This window comes from Peromyscus maniculatus, chromosome 23 (assembly GCF_049852395.1).
Source record: "Peromyscus maniculatus bairdii isolate BWxNUB_F1_BW_parent chromosome 23, HU_Pman_BW_mat_3.1, whole genome shotgun sequence".
NCBI lineage: Eukaryota > Metazoa > Chordata > Mammalia > Rodentia > Cricetidae > Peromyscus > Peromyscus maniculatus.
In genome coordinates this window covers 61,022,243-61,038,776 of record NC_134874.1, presented here as the reverse complement: position 1 = coordinate 61,038,776, position 16,534 = coordinate 61,022,243, and the positions used below count along the sequence as shown (strand labels likewise).

The 16,534-nt window shown below is 38.4% G+C and overlaps 1 protein-coding gene across 1 annotated transcript in view; it reads left to right on the top strand.

Annotated features, from left to right (window-relative positions):
- The window catches only part of LOC143270534 (vomeronasal type-2 receptor 116-like), a 52,682-nt gene that overhangs the window by 25,227 nt on the left and 10,921 nt on the right, over nt 1-16,534 (top strand). Inside the window, exon 5 of the mRNA XM_076560869.1 lies at nt 5,218-5,342. Coding sequence (XP_076416984.1) covers nt 5,218-5,342 — 125 coding nt within the window. The remainder of the gene's footprint in view (nt 1-5,217; nt 5,343-16,534) is intronic.

Here is a 16,534-nt window from a genome sequence, read left to right as displayed (position 1 = left end):
GTTCCTTGTATTTCTGATCTCTCCAGGACCTTTATCATGAATAGGTGTTAGATTTTGTTGAAGGATTTTTTTAGCATCTAATGGGATGATCATGTTTTTTTTTTCTTTCAGTTTGTTTATATGATGAATTACATTGACAGATTTTTATATGTTGAACCATCCTTGCATCCATGAGATAAAGCCTACTTGGTCATGGTGGATAATTTTTTTGATGTGCTCTTGGATTCAGTTTGCCAACATTTTATTGAATATTTTTTCATCAATGTTCATGAGGGAGATTGGTCTGTAATTCTCTTTCTTTGATGCATCTTTGTGTGGTTTGGGTATCAGGCTAACTGTAGCCTCATAAAAGGAGTTTGGTAATTTTCCTTCTGGTTCTATTGTTTGGAACAATTTGAAGAGTATTGGTATTAGCTCTTCTTTGAAAATCTGGTAGAATTATCTGCTGAAACCATTTGGTCCTGTTTTTTTTTTTTTTTTTTTTTTTTTTTTTTTTTTTTTTTTTTTTTTTTTTTTAGACAGGATTTCTCTGTGTAGCTTTGGAGCCTGTCCTGGACCTTGCTCTCTAGTGCAGGCTGGCCTATAACTCACAGATATCTGCCTGCCTCTGCCTTCCAAGTGCTGGTATTAAAGGCATGTTCCACCACATCTGGCCAGATTGGGAGACTTTTAATGGCTGTTTCTATATCCTTAGGGGTTATAGATGTATTTAAATTGTTTGTCTGATCTCGATTTAACTTTGGTAAGTGATACCTATCCAGAAAATTATCCATTTCTTTTAGATTTTCCAATTTTGTGGAGTACAGGTTTTTGAAGTATGTCATCATGATTCTCTGGATTTCCTCATTATCTGTTGCTATGTCTCCCTTTTCCTTTTTGATTTTGTAAATTTGGATGCTCTGTTTTTCCCTTTTGGTTAGTCTGGGTAAGAGCTTATCTGTCTTATTGATTTTCTCAAAGAACCAACTCTTTGTTTTCATTGATTTCTTGTATTGTTTTCTTTGTTTCTATTTTATTGATTTCAGCCCTCAATTTGATTATGTCCTGGCATCTATTCCTCCTTGGTGAGTTTGCTTCTTTTTGCTCTAGAGCTTTCAGGTGTGCTGTTAAGTCACTAGTATGACATTTCTCCATCTTCTTTATGTGGGCATTTAGTGCAGTGAATTTTCCTCTTAGCACTGCTTTCATGGTGTCCCAGAAGTTTGGGTATGTTGATCATTCATTTTCTTTGAATTCTAGGAAGTCTTTAATGTCTTTCTTTATTTCTTCCTTGACCCAGTGGTGATTCAGTTGGGCATTATTCAGTTTCCATAAAATTTTAGACTTTATGTAATTTTTGTTGTTGTTGAAATCTAACTTTAATCCAATGTGGTCTGATAAAATACAGGAGGTTATTCCAATTTTTTTGTATCTGTTGAGATTTGCTTTGTGACCAAGCATGTTGCTAGTTTTAGAGAAGGTTGTTCCATGGGGTGCTGAGAAGGAGGTATATTCTTTGTTGTTAGGGTGGAATGTTCTATAGAAATCTATTAAGTCCATTTGAGTTATAATATCTCTTAGTTCCCTTATCTTTCTGTTATGTTTCTGTCTGGCAGACCTGTCCATTGGTGAAAGTGGGGTGTTGCCATCTCCCAATACTAGCATGTGGGGTTTGATGTGTGATTTGTTCTTTAGTAATGCTTCTTTTATATATGTGGATGCTCTTGTGTTTGGGGTTATAAATATTCAGAATTGAGATTTCATCTTGGGGGATTTTTCCTGTGATGAATATGTAATGTCTTTTCTGATCTCTTTTGATTGATTTTAGTTTGAAGTCTATTTTATTAGATACTAGGATAGCTACACCAGCTTGCTTCTTAAATCCATTTGATTGGAAAATCTTTTCCCAGCCCTTTATTCTGAGGTAGTGTCTGTTTTTGAAGTTGATGTGTGTTTCTTAAATGCAGCAGAAGTATAGTTCCTGATTTTGTATCCATTCTGTTAGCCTGTGTGTTTTTATAGGTAAATTAAATCCATTGATATTGATGGATATTAATGACCAGTGATTGTTAATTCTTGTTATCTTTTGGTGGAAGTGTGTGTGTGTTTCTCTTCTTTGGTATTTATTGCTGTGGGGTTATCTATTGCCTGTGTTTTTGTGGGTGTATCTGACTTCCTTTTTTAAATTTAGTTTTACTTTTTAAAAATTTATTTATTTTTTCTATTATGAGCTTGATACAGTATAAATTCTTATCTTAATAGTGAAATGTTTCATTGAGACTTGCTCAGTAACTGAGTAAAACCAAAACTTATTATAAGCCACAGTCATTCTAGGGTGCCCCCTACTATATAGCCTGCATGGTTCTGTGCGTTGTAGTCTGATTGTTCTTTGCTTTATATCTAGAATCCACTTATGAATGAGTACATACCATGGTTGTCCTTCTGGGTTTGGGTTACCTCACTCAGGATGATTATTTCTAGTTCCATCCATTTTCCTGCAAATTTCATGCTGTCATTGTTTTTCTCTGCTGAGTAGTATTCTATTGTGTATATGTACTACATTTTCTTAATCCATTCTTCAGTTGACAGGCATGTAGGTTGTTTCCAGGTTCTGGCTATTACAAATAGTGCTGCTATGAACATAGTTGAGCATGTATGTTTGTGGTATGATTGGGCATTAATTGGGCATATACCCAACAGTGATTTGGCTGTGTCTTGAGGTAGATCGATTGCCAAGTTTCTGAGAAACCGCCATATAGATTTCCACTGTGGCTGTACAAGTTTCCATCCCACCAACTGTGGAGGAGTGTTCCCTTTGCTCTGAATCCTCTCCAACATTGACTGTCATTAGTGTTTTTGATCATAGCCATTCTGACAGGTGTAAGGTGGTATCTCAGAGTCATTTTGATTTGCATTTCTCTGATGATTAAGGATGTTGAGCATTTCTTTAAATGTCTTTCATTTGTAGTTCTTGTTTTGTGAATTCTCTGTTTAGCTCTTTAGCTCATTTTTAATTTGATTTTTCAGTATTTTGATGTCTAGTTTTTTTTGAGTTCTTTATATACCATGGAATTCAGTCCTCTGTCAGTTGTGGGGTTGGCTTCAGTGCAGAATTCTACCAGATTGTCAAAGAAGAACTAATTTCAATACTCTGCAAATTGTTCCACACAATAGAAACTGACTTCCTTAGGTTGGAATTTTCCTACTAGTGCTTTCTGTAGAGCGGGATTTGTGGATAGGTAATGTTTAAATCTGGTTTTGTATTGAAATGCCTTGTTCACTCCATCTATGCTGATTGAAAGTTTTCTGGGTATACTAGTCTAGGCTGGCATCTATGGTCTCTTTGTGTCTGCATAACAGCTGCCCAATACCTTCTGTTTTTCAAAGTCTCCATTGAGAAGTCCAGTGTTATTCTGATGTGTCTGCCTTTATAAGTCACTTGGCCTTTTCCCTTTGCTGCTCTTAATATTCTTTCTTTGTCCTGTATGTTTAGTGGTTTAATTGTTATGTGTTGAGGGGACATTTTGGGAGGTCTAGTCTATTTGGTGTTCTATAGGCTTCTTGTATCTTCATAGGTATTTCCTTCTTTATGAAGGGAAAATTTTTTTTCATGTTTATGTTGAATATATTTTCTGTTCCTTCAAGTTGGTATTCTTCTCCTTCTTCTGTCCCTATTATTCTTAGATTTGGTCTTTTCATGGTGTCCCAGATTTCCTGGACATTTTGTGTTATGTCTTTGTTGGCTTTAATGTTTGCTTTGACTGAGGAATCTATTTCCTCTATTGTATATTCAGCGCCAGAGATTATCTCTTCCATCTCTTTCATTCTGTTGCTTATGCTTGCCTCTTTGTTTCCTGTTTATTTACTCAGATTTTCTATTTCCAGGCTTCCCTCAGTTTGTATCTTCTTTATTGCCTCTATTTCAGTTTTCAAATCTTGAACTGTTTCCTTCACCTGTTTAAATTGCTTTTTTAGGGGTTTTCTTTAAGGGATTTATTGATTTCTTCCAATCTTTTGTTTATCTTTCCTCAATTTCTTTAAGGTAATTTTTCATTTCCTCTTTAAAGACCTCTGTCATCTTCTTAAAATAATTTTAGAGGCCAATTTATTCTGCTTCTTCTGCATTGGGATGTTCAGGTCTTACTGATGTAGAACCACTAGGTTCTGGTGTTACCATATTGGTCTTTATACTGTTGACTGTATTTTTACACTGGTATGTACTCATCTCTTTGTCTACTTGGTGAAAGTAGTGTCTGTGTCTGAGGGAGCCTCTCAGTTCGATTCATAAACTGTTCTAAAATCGGAGCTCTTGGTCTAGTTGGTGCTGATGGACTCTGTGTCTCAGGGAGCAGCTGTCGTTTCAAAGCATGAGTGGGTTTCAGAGGTGGGGTGGGGCTTTTACTTACAGGTTCCAGTGGGGGATGGTGGTAGTCTGTCTGACCTGCCTGCAAGAGACCTGCCTGCTGGCCTCAAACTGGGACTGCAATGGGTGGTGAGGGCACAGGGATGAGCCCTTGGGCCCAAAGCCTGGAGGCTGGGGTGATCAGCTATGAAAGTAGACTCACCTCTTAGTCTAATCTGCACTGGTAGACTCTCAGAAGTATAGTTATTAAGTGATTAACTACGAAGGCAATTGATGAAAATTCTAAGTAATGATGCCACTAATGTTTGGAACAAAAAACTTAGCACTATTCTGAATAGGGGGAGTCAAGGATAAAAGTCACAGTAATGGATCATAATTCAGCATCTATGGACTATCAACATATGATGGTGTCAGGAAAAGCTGTGGCCATCCACAAATGGCCATACCTTCTTTCATGGGAAATGTGAATCAGACTGAATGGTTGTGACTACAAGCTGGGAAGGTAAAGGTAAAAATTGATAGAGAAATGTGTCTGGGTTTATGTCTGACAACTCAGCTGTTCCATAATTCATACAAGGAAGGATATCTGGCTTTCTGCCTCACAGGAGAGAATATATAGATGTCCTACACATTTCACAAAAGCCAGCAGAAGTTAGTCACAGTTGGGACACCATAATGAAATTTTGAACTTTCAGCATCGGGAAGTGTGATGACTTCAACTCGACATTCTACACTACCGTATGGATACATCACAGTGCCTCATAAATATGTACAATTTTCAGAGTCTGCTTGCAGTTTAGGTAGTTTAGCTTAAAAATATTTTAAGGCTGTGACTGATGCACAGAATATGATGATTTTTTTTCTGTTTTGTCCTCGACTCCTCAATCTGTATGTACACAGAGCTGTGGTCCAGGTTTCTGGAAAATTTTAGAAGATGAAAGACCAATCTGCTGTTTTTCTTGTATGCTTTGTCCAGAGAGTTACATTTCCAACCAGACAGGTAGAGAATTAATACTTTCCTCAATCTGCTTGTGAATGTAGAAGGAGAAAACTAAAACATGACCGTGGTGTTGTGATGCAGCACCGTTCTCCATATCTTTTCCACTCATCCCCATATTCATTAGTAATCACTGCTGATGCCACACAATGTGTGAACATTTGAGTGGCAGTCTTCATGTTATTGTGTCATCTGCATCCCTACTTCCCCAAACTGCCTTTCATTACTTGATAGTTTCATTTTAGCTCTTTGCAGTGATTCATGCTATGTACTGCCAGACAATATGAGGTGTGCAAGTGTCCAGGATGCATGTGTATTCCTTGAATAATTAATCCAGTGATTCTTTCCTGAAAATAAGTCCTGGAAAAGTGCATGTGGGGCTGTTTCCTAAATGTACCATATAAAGAATTAAGTTTTACAACATTTAGAATTGTCATTTGGAATATTAAACATAGTATGCAAAACAAGTCTTTGTAAAGGAAGGTACAGCTGTTGACCTTTGTCTAGGATGATGGTCAGCCCTGAGATCATATATACAGCTAGTATTATATAGACATAACAGATGGTATTTAGGAATACATGCATTCATGCACACACACAAATCAACAATTAATGAAAAAGAGGAATAAATTTAACAGAAAATAAGACTATGTTGAGTCCAGGAGAGGGATTAGAGGGAAAATGAGAAGAGAGGTAATGAGGTAATTATATTACAATTTAAATAAGGAAGAATAACATAAAGAAAAATTGGTGAAATTAGAATATGAAATTCTAATAACGATGACAATCTACTACTTAACTACTGGCTTCAATAAAACCAACACTAAGCAACTGTATAACAAATGGAATATGTTATCACAACAAAATAAAAGTCGGGGAGATTAATTAAATAGAATTTAGTTTTCTGAAAGCTAATGTTACCATAGGTGAAATTATTGGCAGAGCGCGCTGTGATTGTCATCATCATAAGGGCAGGATAACTGGAAATATCTAATTCCTTACTGGACATCTTCAGATAAAGAAAAGGTCATTAAAATAACTCTTTCTGATTATTTTGATGTGTATGGGTGTGTGTGTGTGTGTGTGTGTGTGTGTGTGTGTGTGTGTGTGTGTGTGCATGTGTGCATGCATGTATGTGCCATAGCTGACATATGGAGAACACAGGACACCTTTGTGGAGCTGGGGCATCTTACTTGACTTTGACATGTTTAGAGTTCAAACTCAGGTTGTCCGGTTTGCATGGTAAGCCCTTTTCTCTACAGAGTTATATATTATACTAACATCTACCCTGATTCTTAGAGCAATTGCTATATCAAGCATTTGTTTTTTGTTTCCTTTTCCTTTGATTTTGAAATTATAATGACATTGTGTTATTTTTCTTTCATTTTCCTTGATGTGAAATGTGTCATATACATCTTATTACTCTCTTTCACTTTACAGCCTTTTTTAATTGATTGGATTACAATTATATATGTATACATATGATTTACTAATATAACTGGATTGTTCTGTATGACATTACTTGAATATATGTTTTTATGGCTGACCATTTTGTTTTGAGTGACAAACTCTGCTCTTCCCTGGGGAAGACCATTTCTCCCCCTCTCAACATTTTGTATTTGCATCCTGTTCTTTGGGTAGGGTTGGGACATTGTGATCATTCTCCTGAATACTTTGTCATGTCTGCCCCTTTTGTCTCTGGTCAGTTCCACATATCTAGGTGGTCATGTTTGTAGGACTTATGTATGGGTTTAGCTTATGATGTTACTAGGAGACACAATCTCACAGACAAACCCCTGAACTTTCGTTTATTATGATCTTTCCACACCCTAATCTGAAATGATCTGTGAGTCTTAGGTTTGGGAATGGTATTGGAGATTTATCCACTGGAGGTGCCCTCCACAACTCTGCATTTGATTGATAGGTCCGTAATGGTCTAATGTGTTGTAAAGAGAAGTTTTCTTGCTGGGGAGTACAGACTACAATTATCTGTGGGAATCAGGGCAAACATTTACAGATTGCTGTTACAGATCATGCTGGTCTAGTAAATTAGTAATAATCATGACTTCACTATCACAGAGTACTTAGGTTTCAGGCATAGGAATGGTTTCTTTATTGTTGAGTGGGTCCTATTTAAAGAACTGTTGAATACTGTCAAGGTATGCATGCCACTACCACACCCTCAGGGTTTTGTGCTATGCTGGTCATTTGATATGACTCTTAGTGGACATAACAGGCTGGGACTGTTGGTTGTCTCCATCATTTGGAAGCTTGCATGATGTCTTCTGGTACTGTGAAAGCCAGTACTCAGAGAAAGGGCATTCATATAAGTTCCACCTCAAGGGTCTCTGTGCTCTGTTTCTGAAATACATGGTGTCATCAGCAGTAGGGACTCACTTTTCAACTCTGCAGGATGAACAAGGGCAGCAGTGATAGGCGGTATGCTTTGGGAACCCCTTCACTAACCCTTGACAACAACTCCAAAGGAAGTTTCTCATGTCTGGTGTTGGGTTTGTGTTTATAGCCTTGTTCTTGGAGAGACGAGCATCAGCCCAGAGGAGAAAGGTTTATTAAAGCTATATGTATCAGTATAAAGAGAATTAATGGTATTGTAGGGTTTTTCTAGTTATAGTAATGTTATGAGACTCTGTGGTTTTCAGACATCCTTACTGATATTTTACCACCTCCCTCCTTGTTCTGTATTTACTTCCCTTCCTCTTCCCTAAAGTTCCCTCATCCCTTTTTTCCTTTTTGATCACATCACTTATTCTGGACATCCTTATTGTTATTTCAGTCTCTTCCCTCCCTCACCTGTATTTATCTCTCTCTTACCTCCACTATTAGGGTCTCCCTCTTTTGCATGTCAGCCTTCTGGTCATCTCTTCTTTGCTATTCCATTCTGTTATTCCCCAGCTCCTGCAGTGGTCCTGCTCAGTTTCCTGTCTTCTGCAGTTTCTCCAGGACATGTACTCACATCTGAAGATTTGGAGATAGGAGCCTCAGATGAGAAAGAACATGTGACATTTGTCTTGGTGGGTCAGGGTTGTTTGACTCAATATAATCTTTTCTAGTTCCACCCATATATCCACAGTGTTTATGATTTCATTTTTCTTTATACTCAAATGGTTTCCATGGATTATGTGTATCACAGTTTTATTATCCACTAGTCAGTTCTAGATTATTTAGAAGTTTTTCTATTTCCTAACTACTTTAAACAAAGCCACATTGCACATGCAGAGCAGATACCTATGGAGCAGGATGTGGAGTCCTAGGGACGTAAGACAAGGAGTGGTATTGCTGGGTCATATGGCAGAATTACTTTCTCCATGCTGATTTCCACAGTGGCTGCCCCAGCTACAATCCCACCATAAATGAATGAGGTTTTCCTTTTCCTCTGTGTCACTCAAGCATTTGTCAGTTGTTCTGTGGACCTTTATATTCTTCCTGTGGTAACATGAAATCTAAAGTTGTTTTCATTAATGTTTCCATAATTGCTAAGGATGGCAGACTTTATTGAATTATTAATTAGCCATTTTATTTCCAACTGAAAATCTCTTTTCAGATGCCAGGATCATTTCTTATAGAATAGGTCATTTGTTTTATAAGACTTTTTTTTTCACTTCCTTGTATATTCTGGATATCAATCCACTGTCAGATATATACCCGACAAAGATTCTCTCCCATTCTGCAGGCTTTATCCCCACTCAGTTGACTGTTTCTTTGGCTATAAAGAGGCATTTTATTTCATGAAGTCCTACTTTTCAGTTGTTAGCATTAATTCTTATTCAAACGGAGTCCTATTCAGAAAGTCTTTTCCTGAACCTGGATCACGGAGACTTTTGCCTATATTTTCTTTTTTTTTTTTTTTTCCATCACAGGCAATTTATTTTGTTCTATTCATTCACAGTTAATACAGAAAATACTTGGAAACATTTCCATATAATGTTTGACACAGAAATCATCAAATAGAAGTATACAATGTTGACAGGAGGCAGTACATTTATAATTTATAACCCCAAATGTATTTATAAATTAGAAATGGAAAGATCTACAAATGAAATTATGAAGGTTCACCAAAGTCATTTAATCTGTCAGTTTCTCATTCATTTTTATGTCTTAATAATATTCTATTGTATGAATAAGCCACATTTTATTTCTCTCCAGTATTTGATAGCTATTTGAGTTGTTTTAACTTTTTTACTATTAGCAACACACTGCTGTAAACCTTCATGTACATGTTTCATAGGTGCACATTTTCAGTAGTTTGAGGATATATTCCTAAGGGTAGAATTGTTGAGTAACAGAGTAACAATGTTTTGCATTTTGACCAACCACCAAACTGTTTTGCCAAAGTGGCACACCATTTTACAATCTCACCAAATCCTTGTTTTTAAGGCTCTGATTTTTGTACAAAAGCATTCAATCATTCTGTCAGACCAAACCAGGAAAAGTAAGCTATAGTTCAGAGCTGTTCTATTCCATTTACTATGCAAAGCCATTCTTGGCGTTTGCACCTCTCAGCCCTTTTGAGTATTCTTGCAGTGTTCACCTTTTCCTCCACCACTTTTTTGTCTTCTTTTTTTTTTTCTGGTTTATTTCTATCTATTACAAATGTATAAAAAATCCTCCATCAACTCTGCCGATAGAAGCAGAACCTTGAGAAATATACCTTTGGTTTTCCTCAGAAAAGGAACACATATTGCACTGTAAAGTTTATAAAATTGGCGCAAAACATTGTGGTAATGTTACAATACCAGTTTTAAGAGTTCAGTGACTAATGGGGAGCCGATGGGATACATGCAGAACTGTGAAAGCGATCTCACTTAGCCAGCTGTACACGTAGACTGTAAATCTACATTCAGATCAATTCTGAACTAAAACTATCATCTCAGTTTATCTGTTGAGGTCAACCAGGAAACCCTAGAATATACCTTGATTTTTGCAAAAAACAAAATAGGGGGAGGGGTTTCTTCAGCATTTCAGTCCACGAGTAACAGTATCCTAACAGGCAAAGTGTTTTCTCACTGTCAACATAGAATGAACTGCTGCTGGAGGTCAACTTGGGCTTTAATTTGCATTAGTACTTACATGCATAGTAGTCCAAGTTGTTGATCTCATGACTTTAAAAAGTAACTCTAAAAAAGTAAAATGGTCCTTCTTGGAAGACTAAAGAAAGACATCCAGCCACAGTTGTAGAGAGTCTCATCAAAACAATATACCCTTTTATGGATTACGCCTCAATTAAAAAAAATAGCCCCAAATAAGAAGCAGCTCTGACAAAGAAAATATAACTTAAGATATTTGAAAAAACAAGGTGAATACAGGTTCAAAAATAATTAAGATACATTTTCTTAAGACTACCTAGAATTAGGCTTTAAAGAATTCTACCATTTCAAGTTTACCACTAGCTACTAGATACCCATTTACAAACAAGATGTTCACTTTTTTTGTTCCTTTATCGAAAGAAAAATCTACCTTCAGACTATGAGGGTGGTGATGGGGAGGGACTAGAAAACAAAATTCAAACAATCCCATGCAAATATCACATTTTTCAAATGGAAGAACTCCAAACTGCACTAGAAGTTCCAATCACTAAGACACTTTCCATTGAAATGATTTAAGTACAACTACATGGCACCAAGGTTTAGGCCTAACATAGGCCTGACAACCAAGTCCCTGTTCTCTGGAAGAAAAGCCTCAAAAGTCCCACTCAATTCCACATAACAATACTTCAAAGATCAATTAGGTTTTCCTTTCCTTAATATTTTTGTTTTCGACTTCTAATCTTAAAGACTAGATTAAAACTTAGCTCATTTCCCAGAAGGCATTGCTTCCCTTTGCTCTATGAAAGAGTCCACCAAGACCTCTTCCTCAAAACCATCTAGCCCCCAGCCTCCAGCCTGTGCTTGTGATGCGTCTTTCTCAACATCAGCTTGATCTGCACTGACAATGATTGTCGAAGCCTAGAATTCAACATTTACAAATTGTCATTCACACACACAAAACACACTATTATCACACAACTTGTGTCTTGAGAGAATCTTCTGCTTTTTAAATCTTTGGCCTCCCAGTCAATCCCAAGTTCAACCAACTTTAACTAAAACTTCACTCAGAATTTCACCAAGCTTTTCACCCACACATTAATGCTTGTCGTATCTTTCATTAACTGTCAAAATCTGAAGCCTGCTCAGAGATCTCCAGGTATAGGTGAGTTGAGACTATTGATATTGATGGATATTAATGACCAGTGATTGTTAATTCCTGCTATTTTTTGTGGTTGTGTTGTGTTGTCCTTCTGTGGTGTATGTTGGTGTGGGATTATCTATTGCTTGATTTTTCATGGATGTGTTGAGCTTCTTTGGGTTGAATTTTCCCTTCTAGTGCTTTCTGTAGGGCTGGGTTTGTAGAGAGGTATTGATTAAATTTGGTTTTATCCTGGAATATTTTGTTTATTCCACCTATGGTGATTAAGAGTTTTGCTGGGTATAATAGTCTAGGTTGGCATCCATGGTCCCTTAGTGTCTGCATGAGATTTGTCCATGATCTTCTAGCTTTCATAGTCTCTATTGAGTAGTCTGGTGTTATTCTGATGGGTTTACCTTTATATGTTACTTGGTCTTTTTCCTTTGCGGCTCTTAATATTTTTTCTTTGTTCTGTGTGTTTAGTGTTTTGATTATTATGTGGCGAGGGGACGTTTTTTTTGGATCCAGCCTATTCGGTGTTCTATAAGCTTCTTGTATCTTCATAGGTATTTCTTTCTTTAGGTTAGGAAAGTTTTCTTCTATGATTGTGTTGAATATATTTTCTGTGCCTTTAAGTTGGCATTCTTCTTCTTCTTCTATCCCTATTATTCTTAGGTTTGGTCTTTTCATGGTGTCCCAATTTTCCTGGACGTTTTGTGTTATGACTTTTTTGTCTTTAGTATTTTCTTTGACTGACGAATCTATTTTCTCTATCATGTCTTCAGTGTCAGAGATTCTCTGTTCCATCTCTTGCAATCGGTTGGTTATGCTTGTTTCTGTAGTTCCTGTTCGTTTAGTCAGGATTTCTATTTCCAGCATTCCCTCAGCATGTGTTTTCTTTATTGTCTCAAATTCATTTTTCAGGTCTTGGAATGTTTCTTTCATCTGTTTAATTGCTTTTTCTTGGCTTGATTTGATTTCTTCCCATTTTTTGTTCGTTTTTTCTTCCATTTCTTTAAAGGAGTTTTTTATTTCCTCTTTAAGAGAGTTTTTCATTTCCTCTTTAAGGGAAGTTTTTATTTCCTCTTTAAGAGAGTTTTTCATTTCCTCTTTAAGGAAAGTTTTTATTTCCTCTTTAAGGCAGTTTTTCATTTCCTCTTTAAGGAAAGTTTTTATTTCCTCATTGAGGGAATGTTTTATTTCTTCTTTAAGGGCCTCTATCATCTTCTTAAAGTCATTTTTAGGGTTGATTTCTTCTGTTTCTTCTGTCATGGTATGTTTAGGTCTTGCAGGTGTAGAATCACTAGGTTCTGATGTTGCCATATAGGTCTTTATGTTGTTGCCTGTATTTTTGCACTGGCGTCTACTCATCTTTTCCTCTGTGCGGTGCAGGTGGTGTCTGTGTCTGAGAGTGCCTCTCTTGTTCTAATTTTTAGTCTTGGTTTAGTAGGGGTTCTTGGTTAAATTGGTGCTATTGGGCTGTTTCTTCAGGGACAGCTGATTTCAGTCGGTGAAGTATATACTTATGATTCTGGTGATCTGGTTTAGTGGCTGGGTAGCGCCTTCTTCTGTGTTCCCAGATCACATTTTGTTCATTTGTCAACTCCTCAGCTGATCTTGTTTCTTCAGACTTCAAACTGTAGGCATCTGAATCCTCTCCCAGATGGGTTTCAGCTGAGCAGGGTAGTCTCACCAACACCTCCAAGTTGTTGGGTTTCACAGGATCAGCAGTTGGGCCCTGGGTTGTCCCCAGACGGAGTGTCCAGACTCGCCCTGGTTCTGACCCACGGAGATAGCCTCTTCCCCAGATGTTGGGGCTAGGGGCATCCCCATTCCAAGCTGCGTCCGCCCCTCTCTGTCCCCGGGCCTGTCCACCCCTGTGGCCTGCCGCCACAGGCCCACCTGCCTCTGCCCGTCTCCACCGCTGGGCCTGTATGTCCCTGTCAGCTGCCGCTGGCTCCGTCCACCTCTGTGGGCCACCAACGGGCCTGTATATCTCTGCCGGCTGCCGCTGCGGGCCTACCCACCTCTGCTTGTCACTGCTGCTGGGCCCATCCACCTCTGCGGGCCGCCACCGGGCCTGTATGTCTCCACAGGTCGCCGCTGGGCCTGTATGTCCCTGTCGGCCGCTGCCACTGGGCCGTCCACCTCCGAAGGTCGCCGACCTGCGTCTGCCCGTCTCCCCCGTGCGCGGCCCGTCTACGCCGCCGGGCCTGAATGTCTCTGTCAGCCGCTGGCGCCGGGCTGTTGACCTCCATCTACTTATTTCTGCCACAGGGCCTGTCCACCTCTGTGGGCCGCCACTGGGCCTGAATGTCTCCGCCAGCTGCCACCGGGTCTAAATGTCCCTGTCGGCTGTTGCCGCCGGGCCCATCCACCTCCGCCGGCCGCTGCCACAGGCCTACCTGCGTCTGCTTGTCTCCGCCATCTTGGATCGACCATATTTTCTTCTAACACTTTCAGTGTTCCTGTTTTCAGGTACAGGTCTTTGATCCTTTGGAGTTACAATTTGCAACGGTGCTAGATATGGGCGTAATTACATTTTTCTACTTGTGGAACTCCAGTTTTTCAAAGAACATGTCTTCATGATGCTTTCAATTCTCAATCTTGTTTTTAGTGTCTTTATTGAATATTAAATGACTAATCTAACAGGTGCTCAAATTTGGGATTTGGATTTATGTATTGATCTACAGGTATATTTTTCTGCCAGTGCCATATTATTTTGTGGTTGTTTTTGGCACAGCCATATCTCAATGTAATGGCAGAAGTCATAAATCCAGCACAGCTGCTTGACAAAGATCCAGCAGATCTGAGCCACATGATGACTGCCATGTCACCTTTGGTTTTCATCTCCACTTGTTACATACTTGGGGTACTTTTAATATTTGTACAATTTGGGGATGTTGGACTTATGGAAAATTCCATATGAATCAATTATGCCTACTCCAAGGAATGCTGCTTCTAAGCTTACCCAGGAAAGTCCTGAACATACTACCCCCCTGACTTTGAGGGAGATATCCTTATCTACTTGAAGGTCTTTCTTATGCTTTGGAGGTTGTGACACATAAAGAAGAAGCCAGAGGTCTCTTCATGAGGCTATGAGATATTCTTGAAACATCTGTCTCTGTACTTACACTGGAACAAGATATTCAAAACAAAGTAAATTCAAAAAGGTCAAGAAGATCTGGTGGGCTAGAGGAGTTGGCCACAGTTCAGATTATAAGTCTCTTCACACTGTACACTCAGACATTTATGTGGCATACAACTCTGTAGCAGGAGTCTTAAAAATTCTTATTGATAAAATCAAACCTGAGGCCAGTTATTGGAGTGAATACTGGAAGATCAGAGAAACAGAACAAGCCACAGCTTCCTCACCTTGACAGTTCCTCAGCTGATCTTGTTTCCTCAGACTGGAAGCTTCTCAGTCTTCATCCAGAATGGGTCTCTGCTGAACTGCTGCTAGAAGCTTGAAAGCTTAACCAGCCAAATGCTTCTAGTTTCTGGTCTTCAAGCCTTATATATCATTCTGTTTTATCCATCATACCCTGGGGTTAAAGGCTCACTTCTTGGGATTAAAGGCATGTGTCACCATGTCTGGCTGTTTCCAATGTGGTCTTAAACAGATGGATTTCTGCCTCTGGAATGCTAGGATTAAAGGTGTGTGCTACCACTGCCTATCCTAAGTATCTAGTGGCTTTTCTGTTCTCTGACCCCAGATAAGTTTATTCGTTACACAATATTTTGGAGAACACAATACCACCACACAAGTCTGCCCTACATAGAGACATATGGATGAGCGAAGTGTGGAGTGGAAAGATGATAAAAAAGTATGAGGTGTTAGGACCTCCCTTTCTTAGAAGTTAGCTCATGTAGAGCCACTATAAATGTCACATGACCAAGGAATAACAGAATGCCAGGATTAGAACTATAGACGAATTCTATAAGGATATAAATGTGAACATTGATTGTATTATGCCAGAATTTGAATAATAACTGCAGCAGCTTTAGCCTGAGGATTTTTCCTGGGTACTCTGACCACTGCTTGGGACATGACAAAATGCCCAGGGTGGTTGAAGATTTTGTTTTGGTCTAATGTCCTTGAAGTAACCAAAACAACCAGCCTGAGCACATGCGGTCATATTCCTCTAGATTCTCAAAAATTAGGTTATGGCATTTATGAGTAAGAATGATAACTCTATTAATGATGTCAAAACTTGAGGGGAAATGACTGGATATGATAACTCTGTTCTGTCATAGTTTATTAATGGTGACTAAAAGATGAGCAAAAGGAAGTGAAACATATGTCAAAAACAAAAATGATATGATCTATGTTTGGAACATCATGAATTTATCCCTGCTAACTAAATTCTGAATAAATAAAGAAACACTCTGGCTACTAGTCAGTCAGGCTGCAAGATTCTCCCGACCACAATGGCCTGGCTCACTTCATTCTCCTGCGGACTCCTTACATCCTCCGCAGGACCCATCCACCACCAGGGGATGGCTTCCGGCAAGTTTTCGTGATTTTTTTTTTTTTACTATGCCTCTGTAATATATCATAAAATTCAAAATGGCAATCCTTCTGTCATAGTTATTTCTTATTCAGTATTATTTTGGTCTCCTTGGTGTGTTGAATTTTGGTATAGTTTTTTCTATCTGCAACAAATGAGATCAAGATTTTGATTGGGTTTGCATTGAATTTATGAATAGCTTTCAGTAGAAAATTCATCTTCATAAACTTAATTCTCCCAATCAGTGATCACAGGGTGGAATGTCTTTTAATTTTCTACTGTCTTTAATGTTTTTTTCAGGGGTTATAAGTTCTCCTGTCAAAGTCCTTTGCTTCCTTGCTTAGATTTATTCCTAAGTAATTTATTTTCTTTAGGAAAATTGTGAATGGGAGTCTGTCCATGCTCTCCTTCCTATGTTTGTTGTTAGTGTATAAAAAAGGACATTGATTTGTGCAAGATGATTCTGTATCCTGTCACATAGTTGTATTTGTTAATCATTTC